Source organism: Phascolarctos cinereus, unplaced genomic scaffold (assembly GCF_003287225.1).
Source record: "Phascolarctos cinereus isolate Bilbo 61053 unplaced genomic scaffold, phaCin_HiC Scaffold_726;HRSCAF=1367, whole genome shotgun sequence".
Taxonomy (NCBI): domain Eukaryota; kingdom Metazoa; phylum Chordata; class Mammalia; order Diprotodontia; family Phascolarctidae; genus Phascolarctos; species Phascolarctos cinereus.
In genome coordinates this window covers 46,955,682-46,968,953 of record NW_027556098.1, presented here as the reverse complement: position 1 = coordinate 46,968,953, position 13,272 = coordinate 46,955,682, and the positions used below count along the sequence as shown (strand labels likewise).

General features: G+C 38.1%; 1 protein-coding gene across 4 annotated transcripts in view; it reads left to right on the top strand.

Moving 5' to 3' along the window:
- Positions 1-597: 597 nt before the first annotated feature.
- Positions 598-13,272, top strand: part of LTN1 (listerin E3 ubiquitin protein ligase 1) — an 89,721-nt gene continuing 77,046 nt past the window's right edge. For all 4 annotated transcript variants that reach the window (XM_020995869.2, XM_020995870.2, XM_020995868.2 and 1 more), the window contains exons 1-4: positions 598-772; positions 11,031-11,234; positions 11,769-11,867; positions 12,458-12,688. In XM_020995869.2, the coding sequence (XP_020851528.1) occupies positions 731-772; positions 11,031-11,234; positions 11,769-11,867; positions 12,458-12,688 (576 nt within the window). In that variant the 5' untranslated portion in view covers positions 598-730. The remainder of the gene's footprint in view (positions 773-11,030; positions 11,235-11,768; positions 11,868-12,457; positions 12,689-13,272) is intronic.

The following is a 13,272-nucleotide window of genomic DNA, read 5'->3' as shown; positions in this document are numbered from 1 at the left end:
CCTTAAAAAGTGTGTATTAAAGCGGGCAGTAACATAACCGACCTATTTGTGCCCTCTTCTGTTTTCTTCTGTGTATTTTTAAACGTATTGGTGGTTTTTATTTTGCATCTCAATTTTTCACTAATTTATCCCTTCCCCCAATAAAAGCCCTACACTTTAACGTTTAGTCAAGCAAAACAATCAAATATTCATCATGTATGCCAGCGCTCTTCCACCAGCACAGTGCTGACGTTAAGAAGAAATGAATTAAAACCCACCACTGCACACTAGATCCAGAACGCATCAGGGCAGAAGCTCACGTGACCAAGGGTAAGGGAGACCTGATCCTAGGAACCTCGGAAGTGACGCATTTCTTTCTTGTCCCTTCATGGCCTTTCCCCTCACCTCCCCTCCCCTGCCCCCTGCCCCTGGCCCTGCCCCCGGCCCCTCCCCTCCTATCATGCCCTAGCTGCCCATCTTTGGGTTTCTATTGGATGAGGACGGGTATCTTGGCTTTGGGCAGGGCTTTACACTGTGACGTTTCCCAGGGCAAAGGAGAGAAAGGCCGGGATGGTGTTTCCAGAGGCAGGGGGCGGGCGGGGGGGAGGGGAAGGGAAGGGGAGGGGGAGGTGTTTTCTCGGCAGCTCTCTTCCGGCGGGCGCTGCGTGCCCGGAAGTCGCCCTCCTGGCTGAGGGCTCCGCTTCGCGCGAAGTCTAGGGAGCCCGGGGCTGGCAGGACGGCGGCGGATGCCATGGGGGGGAAGAACAAGCAGCGGACGAAGGGGAACCAGAGGGTGAGTGGAGGGGGAGGGCTGGCGGGGCGGGGCGTACGGGGGCGGTTGGGCGTCAGCCGCCTCCTGCACCCGGGCTTGTCGCTCCGTCATTCCTAGCGCCCTGTCAGCCGGAGGGAACTTGAGGGGCCATCTTAGGCCAAAGTCCACATTGACAGGAAGATGACGCGTTGGTGGTTCGTTCGTGTTGCGGTCCTGGGTGGCGTGATGTCGGAGAGCGAGTTGCAAGGGAAAGGGTCATCGATCACTTAGCTCTCTTTTTCAGACTGCTCGCCCTGTCCTTCCTCTCCTTTCTGAGTTAGGGAATTGCACAGCTGTTTGCACCCTGAGTTCACCTTTCAGGGCCAAACCTCTTGAAAAAGTTTTTACACCCAGTACTACTCCCCTGCAACTCTGCTCAACATTTAGCAACCCCTGTCAATATTCCTTTTTTTTTTTTTTAAAGCAGTTGGGGTTAAGTGACTAGCTCAGGGCCACACAGCTAGTAAGTGTCAAGTGTTTGGTCTGAGGCCGAATTTGAACTCAGGTCCTCCTGACTTCAGGGCAGGTGCTCTATCCACCGCGCCACCTAGCTGCGTCCCAATATTATTTTGAAACTACTTACCCAAAGAGCGTTAATAGCATATCCTCATTTTCCCTCAACTTTTGCTGCAGCCTTTATACTGATGGTCACCCAGTCCTTCTGGATACCCTTGCCCTCATTGCCTTCAGAAATACTAGTCTCCTTGATTTGCTTCTTAGTACTACTACTAGTTGCAGGCGTTTATTATTAAAACCCTTTAAATATTTGCAAAATCTTCACAGATTCACTTGGTGATTTCATGAGCTTCCATGGATTTAATTTTCATCTTTCCACTGATGGTTCTCAAATGTACCTCTCCAGCCCTAACTTCTCTGCCAGACTCAGATCTCCCAACTGCCTTTCAGACATCTCAAACTGGATGTTGGATGCTCAGTAGATATCTGATGAAACTCAGCATGTCCAGAATTGAACTCCATACCTTTCCCTCCACATCTTTCCCTCTTCTAACTTTCCTATTGCTGTTGAGGGGCACTGTCATCCTCTACTCCTCACTCTCTCATCACCTCTCCAGTCTGTTGTGAAGACCTGTGGTTTTCAACTTTGCCACGTCCTTCTGATAAAGCCCCCCTCTCTCCTCAGACTCTGCCACCACCCTGGTTCAGGGCCTCATCACCTCATACCTAGACTATTGTAAAAGCCTGTTAGTTGGTCTCCCTACCTGCAATCTCTCCCCACTCCAATACATTCTCCATTTATCCACCAAAGTTATTTTCTTATAGAACATTTCTGACCATGTCACCAGCACTTGGACACCCTTAAGTGGCTTGCTTTTGCACTCCAGGATGTTAACAAGATTTTACTGAGCCAGTCTCTACCCTGAGAAGGATGAAACAGAAGGCCAGAGACAAAGTACCAGTAATTAGGTAGCCTTTAATTTAATTAGTTTCGATATGAGGAACAGATTTACAAATCAGGAATTCTCTTGATCAGCATTCCATTTTGCTGAAATGAAGACAGAGATTATATACATAAATCACAACTGGGAAGGGAGGGAGGAAGGTAGATTACAAACATTTGTTCCTGGGACCATAGTGGTTTCCCTCGACAAACCCACAAATGGAGGATAATACAACAGTTCTGGAGTCCTGTGGGAGCAATATTGCTCAAGTCCTTGGAGGTGGTTACTTGGTCGCAAGTTTTATGAGGGGAACAGGTTCTACAATCTTTGATTTGCTTCACTTCAGGTACACAGGCAGAGGAATGCCAGTGATTGTGAGCCTTGTCAGGGTTTGATTGATCACTTCAAGCTGCATTGTGAGTTTTCTCACAAGAGAGGCAATTCTGAAAAATATGATCTATTAATATATTCATTACACATATCTTATCAATTGAAAAATCAGAAGTGTCTCCATAAAGATCTATATAAAATCCTCTTGCTTTTAAAACCTGGCCCCTACCTTTCCAGCCTTCTTTCACCTTACTCCTCTACATGTACTCTGCCATGCAGTGACAATGGCCTTCTTGCTTTTCCGCAAACAAGACACTCCATCTCTTGACTCTGTGCCTTTACACTGGCTGTTCTTCATGTCTGGAATGCTGTCCTCCTCATCTCTACCTCCTGACTTCTTGAAGTCTCAGTTAAAGTCCTACTTGCTTCAAGAAACTTTTCCCAGTCCTTACTGTTTTCACTCTGAGATTATTTCCAGTTTATCTTGTACGTATTTTATTTGTGCATGGTTGTTTACATGTTGTCTCCCCTGTTAGAATGTGGAGGGGAGACTTTTTTTCCTTTCTCCTTATCCCTAGTGTAAGCACAGTGCCTGGCACATTAGTAGGTGCTTAATAAATGCTTGTTGACTTGACTTCAAATCCATTGCTCCTACCACTGTATCACACTGCTTCTTCCTAGCTCTTTTAATAGTTTCTTGTCTTTTCTGACTCCAGATTTTTTCTGGTGGTGCTCAAGGTTTCATTCATAGTAGTTTCTTCTTCTTTCTTCATTTTTACTCACTTAGGCTAGGCCATTTATCTTTACAGGTTCAACCACTTCTAGGCAGATCTTAAGATTTATAACAAGAAATGGTCTTAGAGATCATGATGTGATAAGCCTTTATTTTATAGATGAAGAAACTGTAGTTTAGGTAATTCCAGCCCTGAGCTGTGGACCTGTCTCCCACTATTAACAAAACATCTCTGTTTTACTAATTTGCCCTAAGATAGCAACAGGATTTCCTGTCTCCCATTTAAATCTGCCATTTTGACAGCTAGAATAGCTTCCCTTTGTCAAAAAATAACTAGTTAATAGCTTTCATTAAAAGTGTAAAAAGTTCTGTTCTTGAAATGTTTGATTCTCAAATACTAATTCAGTGGTTCCAGCAATTATAAATATCCTTCCTTACAAATTTTAACAAGCTATACCTGAAACATTTGTGTATATAAACTTATGTATATAAAATTTTGAGAACAGATGATTTGCCCTGTAAGTTTTCAAGTATTTCAAATGTCTGACATATACACACAATTTTCCTTCTCCTTGCTGAAGTTACATTATTTTCTTTTTCACGAAACATTCTGACATGAAGAGACATTCGAATCTGAAAAGTAAAGCCACACTTTAGAGATATAAAGGAGATTCTAGTTTAATTCAGGTTTCTCCTCTCTTCCCGCCCATCGCCAGTTTAGATGACAATTTTTTTTCCTGCACACCCTTTTATACACTGCTGATGTTTGATGTTTACTGATCCCAAAAAGCATTTTATTGGAGTTTTAACTATGCTGTCTTACAGTGTATCAGTCTCTATTTTCCCTTAGTGAAGATCTTATCTTCCTAAGTATGAAAATGGATTGTCCCCAGTTAAAGATGTAGCATAGTACAGTGAAAAGAACAGTGTATTTTGAAAACAGACCAATTATGAGGATATTATAGTAGGTGAGGCAAGAGAAGATGAGGCCTTGAACTAGAATAGTAGCAGTAAATGGAATGAATGTGAGAGATGTGGAAGTAAAATCAACCAGAACTGGCAGTGGACGGATTTATGAAAAGTGAGAGACAAGAAGGGGTTGTTCAGGAATGACTCTGGAAATGTGAACCCAGGTGCCTGACAAGATTGTGGTGTCTTCAGCAGAAACCAGGAGGTTTAGAGGAGGGGAGGGGAATTTAAGAGAGAGAAACGTTTGTTTGGATGTGTGTGATTTGAAATGCCTTCTAGGTAGAGATATCCATAAAACTAGGAGTTATAGGACATCTTGTGGGCAAACACATGTTGACAACATATTACAAATAGGAGTATACACATAGGAAAAATTATTTAAATTTAAATTTAACGTTAAATTTAAATTATTTAAATTTAACGTTAAATTTAAATTTAATGTATTTAAAGCTCTTTGCAAACCTTGAGTTGGTATTATTAATGTGACCACTACATTGATGCTCATTGGCATTGGGTCACTTGAAATTACAATCCTTAACAAACTGTTGTGTTCCCAGGTTCACAGCCCCCTAAAATCACGATGAAGCTACTATTTCAGTACTTCCATATACAGTATCACATATATAAAACAATATGAGTTAGCAGATGCAAGTATCAGATGAATGTCTTAGACTATTAGTGTTTGGTGGAGGGTGAACATGAGTATGACAAGTACTAGAGTAGAAACCAGTCTCCTCTAGAGCTCTTATGTAATTTTTAATCTCTTAGTTTTCTCAGGGACTCTTGTAGATCTTGTGGCCTATCCGGTTTTTTTCTCAGAGGGCTCTGCTTGTTTTGTGTTCCTTTCTTTTTCTGGGTACACCCCTTGGGTCTCTCTTTAGCAGTAGTATTTCTTCATTGTATTTGGTATTTTATTTGCTTGTGTTTTCAGCCTCAGTTTCTGGATTGGAATTTTGTGTTCATACCAGTCAGCTAGTTCCTCTCCAGTACTTAGAATAGATGAATTCAACCAAATTAAATTGGTTGAATTTTTTGATCCTGTCTCCTCTTTAATTCTACTCCTGCTGAGAATCTAGATGAGGTGGCTTCACTGTCTACTTCAAACCAGAGTTTTTGCCTTAGATTGTCCTTTGTTTCTGTTCTATTGGGCTAGACTTGAAAGAGTCTAGCTTCAGGATCATTTGTAGCAACTTGGACTGTTTTCCTTGGTAGGCTCCCCACCTTTGCTAATCATGTTTACCTAAGAGCTTGCTGGCTTCTGTGGTGTGTCACCTCTATTTATCTTTGTTAGCTTCTGTCTGTGTTTTTTTTTTTTTTGGTTTATTTTGCTGTTCTGTATTAGATGGAGGTGCTTGTTTCTGTTCCTTTTTTGGGGTCCTTTTAGATATTTTCTGAGGTTTTTGTGAGAGAGCTGGGCTTCTCTATGTCCTTCCTCATCACCATCCTAATTAGCCATAAGTCCAACAGTGAATCCACTACCCGTAGAAAATATAGTGTGGCCAGGAAGTAGAGAAACAAAAGATTAGAAGATCAGCTAGACTAGAACAAGTATACACAGTATACAAGTATACACAGAATAAGTCTGTGCTGGAGGCAACACAATTTTAAGACTATTAAATTTCAGGTATCTGAAAGAAGGGATGATTCAGAAGGTTTGGACAAAATCACAGACTTTTTTTTTTGGCCATAAAAAAGGCATTTGGGAAAATGTCAATAATTAACTGACTTGAATGCCTAATTTCCTGTGTTAATAAAATCTTTGAGATTATTCAATACTCACATTGAAGGAATCCTCAAAGTATGAGATCTTTGCAAATGAAATTCTACAATAGACCACTATTTATAGTCACATGATTGAAAGCTTATAGAAGAATAAAAGATGCCTTAAGTTCATTTTTTGTTGTAAAAAAGAAAATAAAACTGTTTGGGTAGAGGGAAGTACCTTCTTAAGTGATCTTTTCTAATAAGATATCTCCTGTGAATGTTAAAACTCTACATGATTCTTTGAAAGATATAATAGACTTTGTAACTTTATTAAGTAGCTGCTGAGTGGTATTATCAAAGGAAGCATAAAACAGGAATCCATTTACTTGCCAAGGTGTTTGCCATTTTCCATGTAGGTCATCCAGGACAGAGTCTAAATCCTAGCAGCATTCCCTTTAGGTTCATGTGAGGTCCTACTGATTGCTCATTTTTGTAGATGATTTAGTTCCATTTTGTAGATGTAAATATGATCAGAACTGAAGGAACCTTAGAGGTCATCTCGTCCAACTCCTTTTTTTTTTTTTTTGCAGCGGAATATCTGGCCCAAGGTTTTACAAATAGTTGGGGCAGAGCCAGGGTTTAAATGAATCTTTGAAAGTTCCAAATCCAATGGTCTGCAGTCTTGTTTAGTCTGTTTGTTCCTTCCTCCCTCCTTTCCTTCCTTTGTTGTTCAATTTATCTAAGTCTGAGGGAAGTAAATTTTGGTTCCACACTATTGTAGTCTTCCTGTATTTCATTTAACTTTCCTTTAAGAGTTTAGATACTATGCTATTTGTGCATATATGTTTAGTATTGATGTTAACAAAAGGTAGTTGTCCTGCTTATCTCTTTTAATTATTTTTTTTTTACTGTGGCTTTGTCTGAGAATAGGATTATTCTCTTTCTTTTTTACTTCAGCTGAAGTATAATAAATTCTATTGCAGTCCGATATTTTAATTATATGTATGTCTTTCTATTTCAGATGTTTCTTATAAATATATTGTTGAATTCTGGTTTCTAATACATTTTGCTGTCGTCTTTCATTTCATTTTATAGAAGAGTTCATCCCATTCAGATTCACTGTTATGGTTTCTAACTGTATATTTCTCTCTGTCCTATTCTCATACTTATTCTTTTCTTCCCCTACTCAATTTAAGAATATTTTGCTTTTCATACCTCCCATGCTTGACCTCTCACCTTTTTTCTTTACCCCTTTCCTTCCTGTTGGTTAAGATGTATTTCTTTATCCAATTGTGTATGTGTGTGTGTGTGTTTGTGTATTCTTTCCTCCTTTAGTTCACGTGAGAGTGAAGTTCTAATGTCTTGCCGTTCCTCTCCACTTCCATTTCTTTGTTGTATAAACTCCTTTTCATACACTCCATTTACATAGTTGTTTCAATTTTTCTTATGTCTCCCTCTCTCCCATTGCATTCCTCTTCCCTATCCATCACATCCCATTCTTCTTTTGAGATCTTCCAAACACAACAGAATCACACCTAGCCCTTCTAATTAAATTCTTTCTATGACTCCAGGATTCTGGGTTCCAAGGGGCTGCGTGTATATCTCCCCATAAAATAATGTAAACAGTTTAATCTTGTTTAGCCTCTTATAATTTTGCACTCATATTTGTTTTTTTATGCTTCTCTTGATTCCTGTGTTCATATGTCACATTTTTTTTTCAACTCTTTTTCATCAAGAATTCTTGGAAATCTATTTCATTAAAGGTCCATTTTCCCCCCATGTAGTATTATACTCAGCTTTGCTGGATAGGTTTTTCTTTATTGTAAGCTCAGTTCCTTTGCTTTCTGGAATATCATATATCAGGCTTTCTGCTGCTTTTTTAGAGGTGGCTGCTAAATTCTATGTGATCCTGACTGGTTCCTCCGTACTCGAATCTTTTCTAGCTGCTTGCAGTATTTTTCCCTGCCTTGGGAGCTCTGAATTTTGGCTCTGATATTCCCAGAAGTTTCCATTTTGAGATTTCTTTCAGGAGGTAGATTTTTTTAACTTCTACTTTGTCTCTGTTTCTAAGATATCTGAACAGTTTTCTTTTAAGATTTCTAAAATAGGATGTCTAGTCTTTTTTACATTTATAGTTTTTGTTGCGGTTTCATGGTGTCTGTTGTGGCAGCACTGTCTCAAAGAATTCAGTCAGACCACCGCTAATCCAAGTATAGGTATTTATGGAGAATTGACACCCTTCAGAAGTGGGCTAGCTTCCAAGAGAAACTAGCAACTTATAAAGACAAAACAGGCAAGTTTAGAGTGTAATGATACTGGTTAAACAACAGAAGTTATGAATATTAAAAGAGTAGGAGGGAGTTGTTAAGAGATTATGTAATGGGGAGGGGTCCCTTCTGTGGTTCTGTGGTCAGACAGCCTGGTTGTGCTGCTTTCTTATTGGCTAGGTATTGTGGTCTTGTCTGGTCAAGATAGTTAGGTGTTGTGGTCCTGACTTGGGCTAAATGGATTGATGTGATTGTGGTTGAGTACAGGGACACACCTGTTCAGATATGTGAATTGGATCTGGGGGCAGTGGCTAGCTGGGGCAGTGACTGTATTGAATCTGGGGACCTGAAGTGTGGTTGAATCAGGACAGGCCTGCTGTTCAGTGGGACCCATAAGGAAGTTAGAATGGGGCTGGGGGGAAGCTTTATTAGGATTCCATCATTTTTCAGGTGATTCTTTAGTTACATTTTTGTTTTGTAGACTACTTTTTCCTATGAGATAGCATAATTTTTTTCTATTTTTTACAGTCTTTTGACTTTATTCTTGATTTCTCATGTAGTCTTTAATTTCCATTTGGCCAATTTTAATTTTCAGAGTTATTTTCTTCAGTAAGATTTTGTTCTTTTTCCAAGCAGTTGATTTTCTTTTCATATTTTTTCTTCTTTAATTCCTTTCTCTTTTCCCATTCTTTCCTTTTCTGTTCGCAACTGGTTTTTAAATCTTTTTTTTAATTTATTCTTTAATTCTTGCTTTACTTCTAGTAATTCTTGTTGGACTTGCATCCTAGACACATTTTTTCTTTGAGACTTTGCTTGTAAATGTTTTTCAATAATTTTCTACTTCTGTATTTATGTCTTGAGCTTGTCTTATCACCATAGTAGCTCTTTATGGTTGAGTATTTTTTTTTTGGCTTGCTCTTTTTTACCATCCTACTTATTAACTTTGGACCTTATGTTCATATTGGTCTCTGTATACTTCTAGAGGGATGTCTGACTTGAGTTTCTGTCATTTTACATTTAGCCAGCAACATTTATTGGACATATATGGTGTTTAGAGTATTTTAATGGATGTTAGAAGAATTGCAAAAAGAAGTGAAATAAAATATGAGGAACTTGCTGTTGAGGAACTTATAGGAAAAGACAAATAGTCAATTTGTAAAATAAGTTTTTATTACTGTTTCATCACCACAGTATCCCATGTATCTCTTCTGCTCCCATTCCCAGACAGCCATCCTAGATGACAAATAGTATTATTTTAGAGAGCAAAAAAAAAAATCAGCACAACTGATTGATACATTGAGAAAGTCTGAAAACTTGTGCAATGTGTAACACCTGAGGACGCCCCACCTCCATGAAGGAATAAATTGGGGAATGAATGAAAAATATTTAAAGACTCAATTGTCATAGTTGGAAGGGCTCTTAGATGGCATATGGTCCAAACCTTTTCTTTTTTTAGATGATGAAACTGAGGCACATTATAGGGACTTACAAAAAGACAAGTGATAATAACCATGTACTTTAAATTTTTTTTAAATGTTATTAATTTATTTTGATTTATCAATAATCACTTCCATATGCTTTTGAGTTTAAAATTTTTCTCCCCCTTCCTCCCCACCACCCTCCTCAAGATGGCATACAATCTGATATCAGTTATACATTTACATTCCTATTAAACATATTTTCACAGTAGTGAAGTTGTAAGTAAAAATTAAAACCAATAAATGGAACCATCAGAAAGAGGAAACAAAACTCAACAGAAGAGAAAAAAAAATGATAGCGATTCAACTTCCATAGTTCTTTCTTTGGATGTGGACAGCATTTTTGAGGCCTCTGGAGATATCTTAGAGCCTTGTAATGCTGAGAAGGGTTAAGTTTATCAGTATTAGTCATCGCACAACGTAGCTGTTATTGTGTACAAAGTTCTCTTGATTCTGTTCACTTCACTCAGAATCAGACCACATATACTTTAAATTGCATCAAGATACTTATAAGAGCTAATGTGGAAGGTTAAAGAATTAGAAGATTCAAGAAAATGTTAGTGGAGTAATTGAAGTGGCAGAAGTAATCCAAAAAGCCTTCAGAGCAGGGAGACAAGATAATTTTGAAAATTTATAGCAACAAATTTATGAAAACAATTATGGGTTTCTTTATGTGAGCTAAGTTTGAAATGCATTTCTAGCCCCTTTCTGTGGCATCTCAGCAAAAAAGTGTCCTTTTTTTTTTTGGTGAGGTAATTGGGGTTAAGTGACTTGTCCAGGGTCACACAGCTAGTAAGTATCAAGTGTCTGAGGCTGGATTTGAACTCACTTCCTCCTGACTACAGGGCCAGTGCTCTATCCACTGTGCCACCTAGCCTTTTGAACTAGGTAAATATTACATGCTGTGGAAACTGGGAAGCAAATTTGTTTACATTTCCTTGATGACAAAGATAGGGCATTCTTTTTATTTTATTTTGTTTTATTTTTTTATTTAATTAAATATTCCCTTGAGAACTTAAACTGTGAAGATAGGATGGTCTGCTTGTCTATAAGGGTCCCAGCTGCACAAGCTGTTCCCCAGTCTAGTGCAGACTAACTGGCACTTGATTTGATTCTCAAGGACACAGCAGGGAGTCCAGCTTGGGGTATAAAGAACAAATTATGTCAGCTCAGAAGGAGCTTTGTCCTTTACACATTCATAGCTTCCTATATACTCTGGGTCTAGTGTTTGTAAAAAATCTGGTAACTCAAAAAGACAAGTTTAGGGGAACCCTTAACAACAATGAAAAAAAATTTAAGTAATTTCTTATTAGGTCTTAGAAGATAATTCTTTGGTCTATCTTCTTTGCTTTTCATCAGCCCTCAAACAGTGGCCGTGCTGCAGAACTCCTTGCAAAAGAACGTGGAACAGTACCTGGATTTATTGGCTTTGGGACATCTCAGAGTGACCTGGGCTATGTTCCTGCTGTACAAGGAGCAGAAGAAATAGACAGCCTGGTGGATTCTGATTTCCGGATGGTCCTACGAAAACTTTCCAAGAAAGATGTTACAACAAAATTAAAAGCAAGTTGACTTCTTTACCTTAAAATTAGGCAAGAAAGCCCTTTTATTAAAATAGTGTTTCATTAGAAAAGTCAAAAGCATATCTTGTTGTGTTAGCTATGTTGTTTGTAAGGGAAATTAGATTAGGCTTACATATTTACAAGTGATTTTTCTGAAGCATAAACTTAAGAAACATAGTAAGCTGGATCTGCCTCCAGCTGATATATGAATTGATTTGTTGTTGTGATTAAAAAAAAATCTTTAAATTTTGACTACTTTGATACATATTAAGGAATATTGTTGTGAATTCAAATTATTTTAAGAGGATTTTTATAAAATGTCTAAAATTCCTTATTATATTCATTTGTAAGGGAATGTCTTAAGTATTTCCAAATGGCAGAGGTGAAAATTAACCTATATAACTTCCATTTACATTATTTAAACTTTGCCAAACTGAACAAAATAACTGACATATATACCATGGAGGTGTTTTGCTACTCATGCATACCTACAAAGAGTATTAGTAACCTTGCATATATTGGTTCTTTGCATTAGGCTATGCAAGAATTTGGGGCAATGTGTGATGAAAGAGATGCAGAGATTGTAAAAGGTGTTCTTCCTTACTGGCCAAGAATTTATTGCAAAATCTCTCTTGTAAGTACTGAAACATTTTTTTTATTTTAAAATTGCTATTTTCTTTTGTTGCAGTAATGAGTGCAGTTAAATTTGTGTGATCTCCCTTTGATGAGGTTTTGAAAAGAACAGTGAATTCTGAGGAATGTTAGAAAAACAAAATAAAAGACTCCTGTGTTTTACATAGACTCTGGGGACTATGCTTTTATAGCTGTTAATAATATACTTTAGATCCTAACTGCAGACAAATACTTTCTCAACCAATAAGTTACTTATTTTAAATCCTTATTTGTTTACTTCTTGAAGAATAAGATAAATAAAATATGAGTTGATTTCTTATGCAGTCCTTCCAATAAACTAGCATCAGAGCAGGGTGTAGATTCCAGCCTTGTTTCTTAAGCCGTGTCTGTGCAACATCTAGTAACCAACTACTTGAAAAGTGAAAGATTCACGCACATTAGGTACTTGCCATAAAAAATACCTTGGTTATTTTCTTGATTTTTACTGGTGTTTAAAAAGAAACACCTCAAGTTAGATATTAGTTGTGCACGGAGGTACAGTCTCAGGAGGAAGAAGCAATTATTTTTTAACCATATTTGTATTTTCAATAGGATTATGACCGTCGAGTTCGAGAAGCCACACAACTAGCTTTTGAAAAACTTATCCTAAAAGTAAAGAAACATCTGGCACCTCATTTAAAAAGTCTCATGGGATATTGGCTAATAGCACAATGTGACACTTATGCCCCAGCTGCAATTGCGGCAAAACTAGCATTTGAAGCAGCTTTCCCTCGAGGCAAGCAGTCCGAAGCATTAGTATTTTGTAAAGACGAAATTATTAATGTAAGTTGAAAAAAGTTTATATCTCTTTGTGTGTGTGTATGTGTGTGTCTTTGTGTCATTTTAGTGGTATAGAGAATATCTGGTAAGGAAACTCCCTTAACCAATGAAGATGGGCAACAGCTCTGCAATTTGTAGTCTTAGTTGCTTGTGAACACTGAGAGGGTAAGATATAGAGTCATAGATTTAGAACTGGAAGAGACCATGTAGGTCATCAAGTCCAAAGGCCCCGTAATTTTATTGTTGAGGAAATTGAGGGCAAGAGAAGTAAAATCCAAGAAGAAAGAGCCAGTTTGTGTCAAAGGTAGAACTTGAAACCAAGTCTTCTGACTCTAAAGTAGGCTTTCTGTCAACTTTGTATTTGTTATTTGTAATTCAATTCAGTAAGTACCCAGTGAAGTGCTTACTTCATGTTGTTCTAGGCATTGGGGACATAAAGATAAAAATGAAACTGTCTCTAATAATAAGTTTACATATTAGTATGGGTTCAGCAGTATGACCTCAGAAAGTAACTTGAGGAGGGAAAGAACACTAATAACTAGGGGGACTTAGAAAAGCTTCCTGGAAGCAGTATATCTTTCCTGATT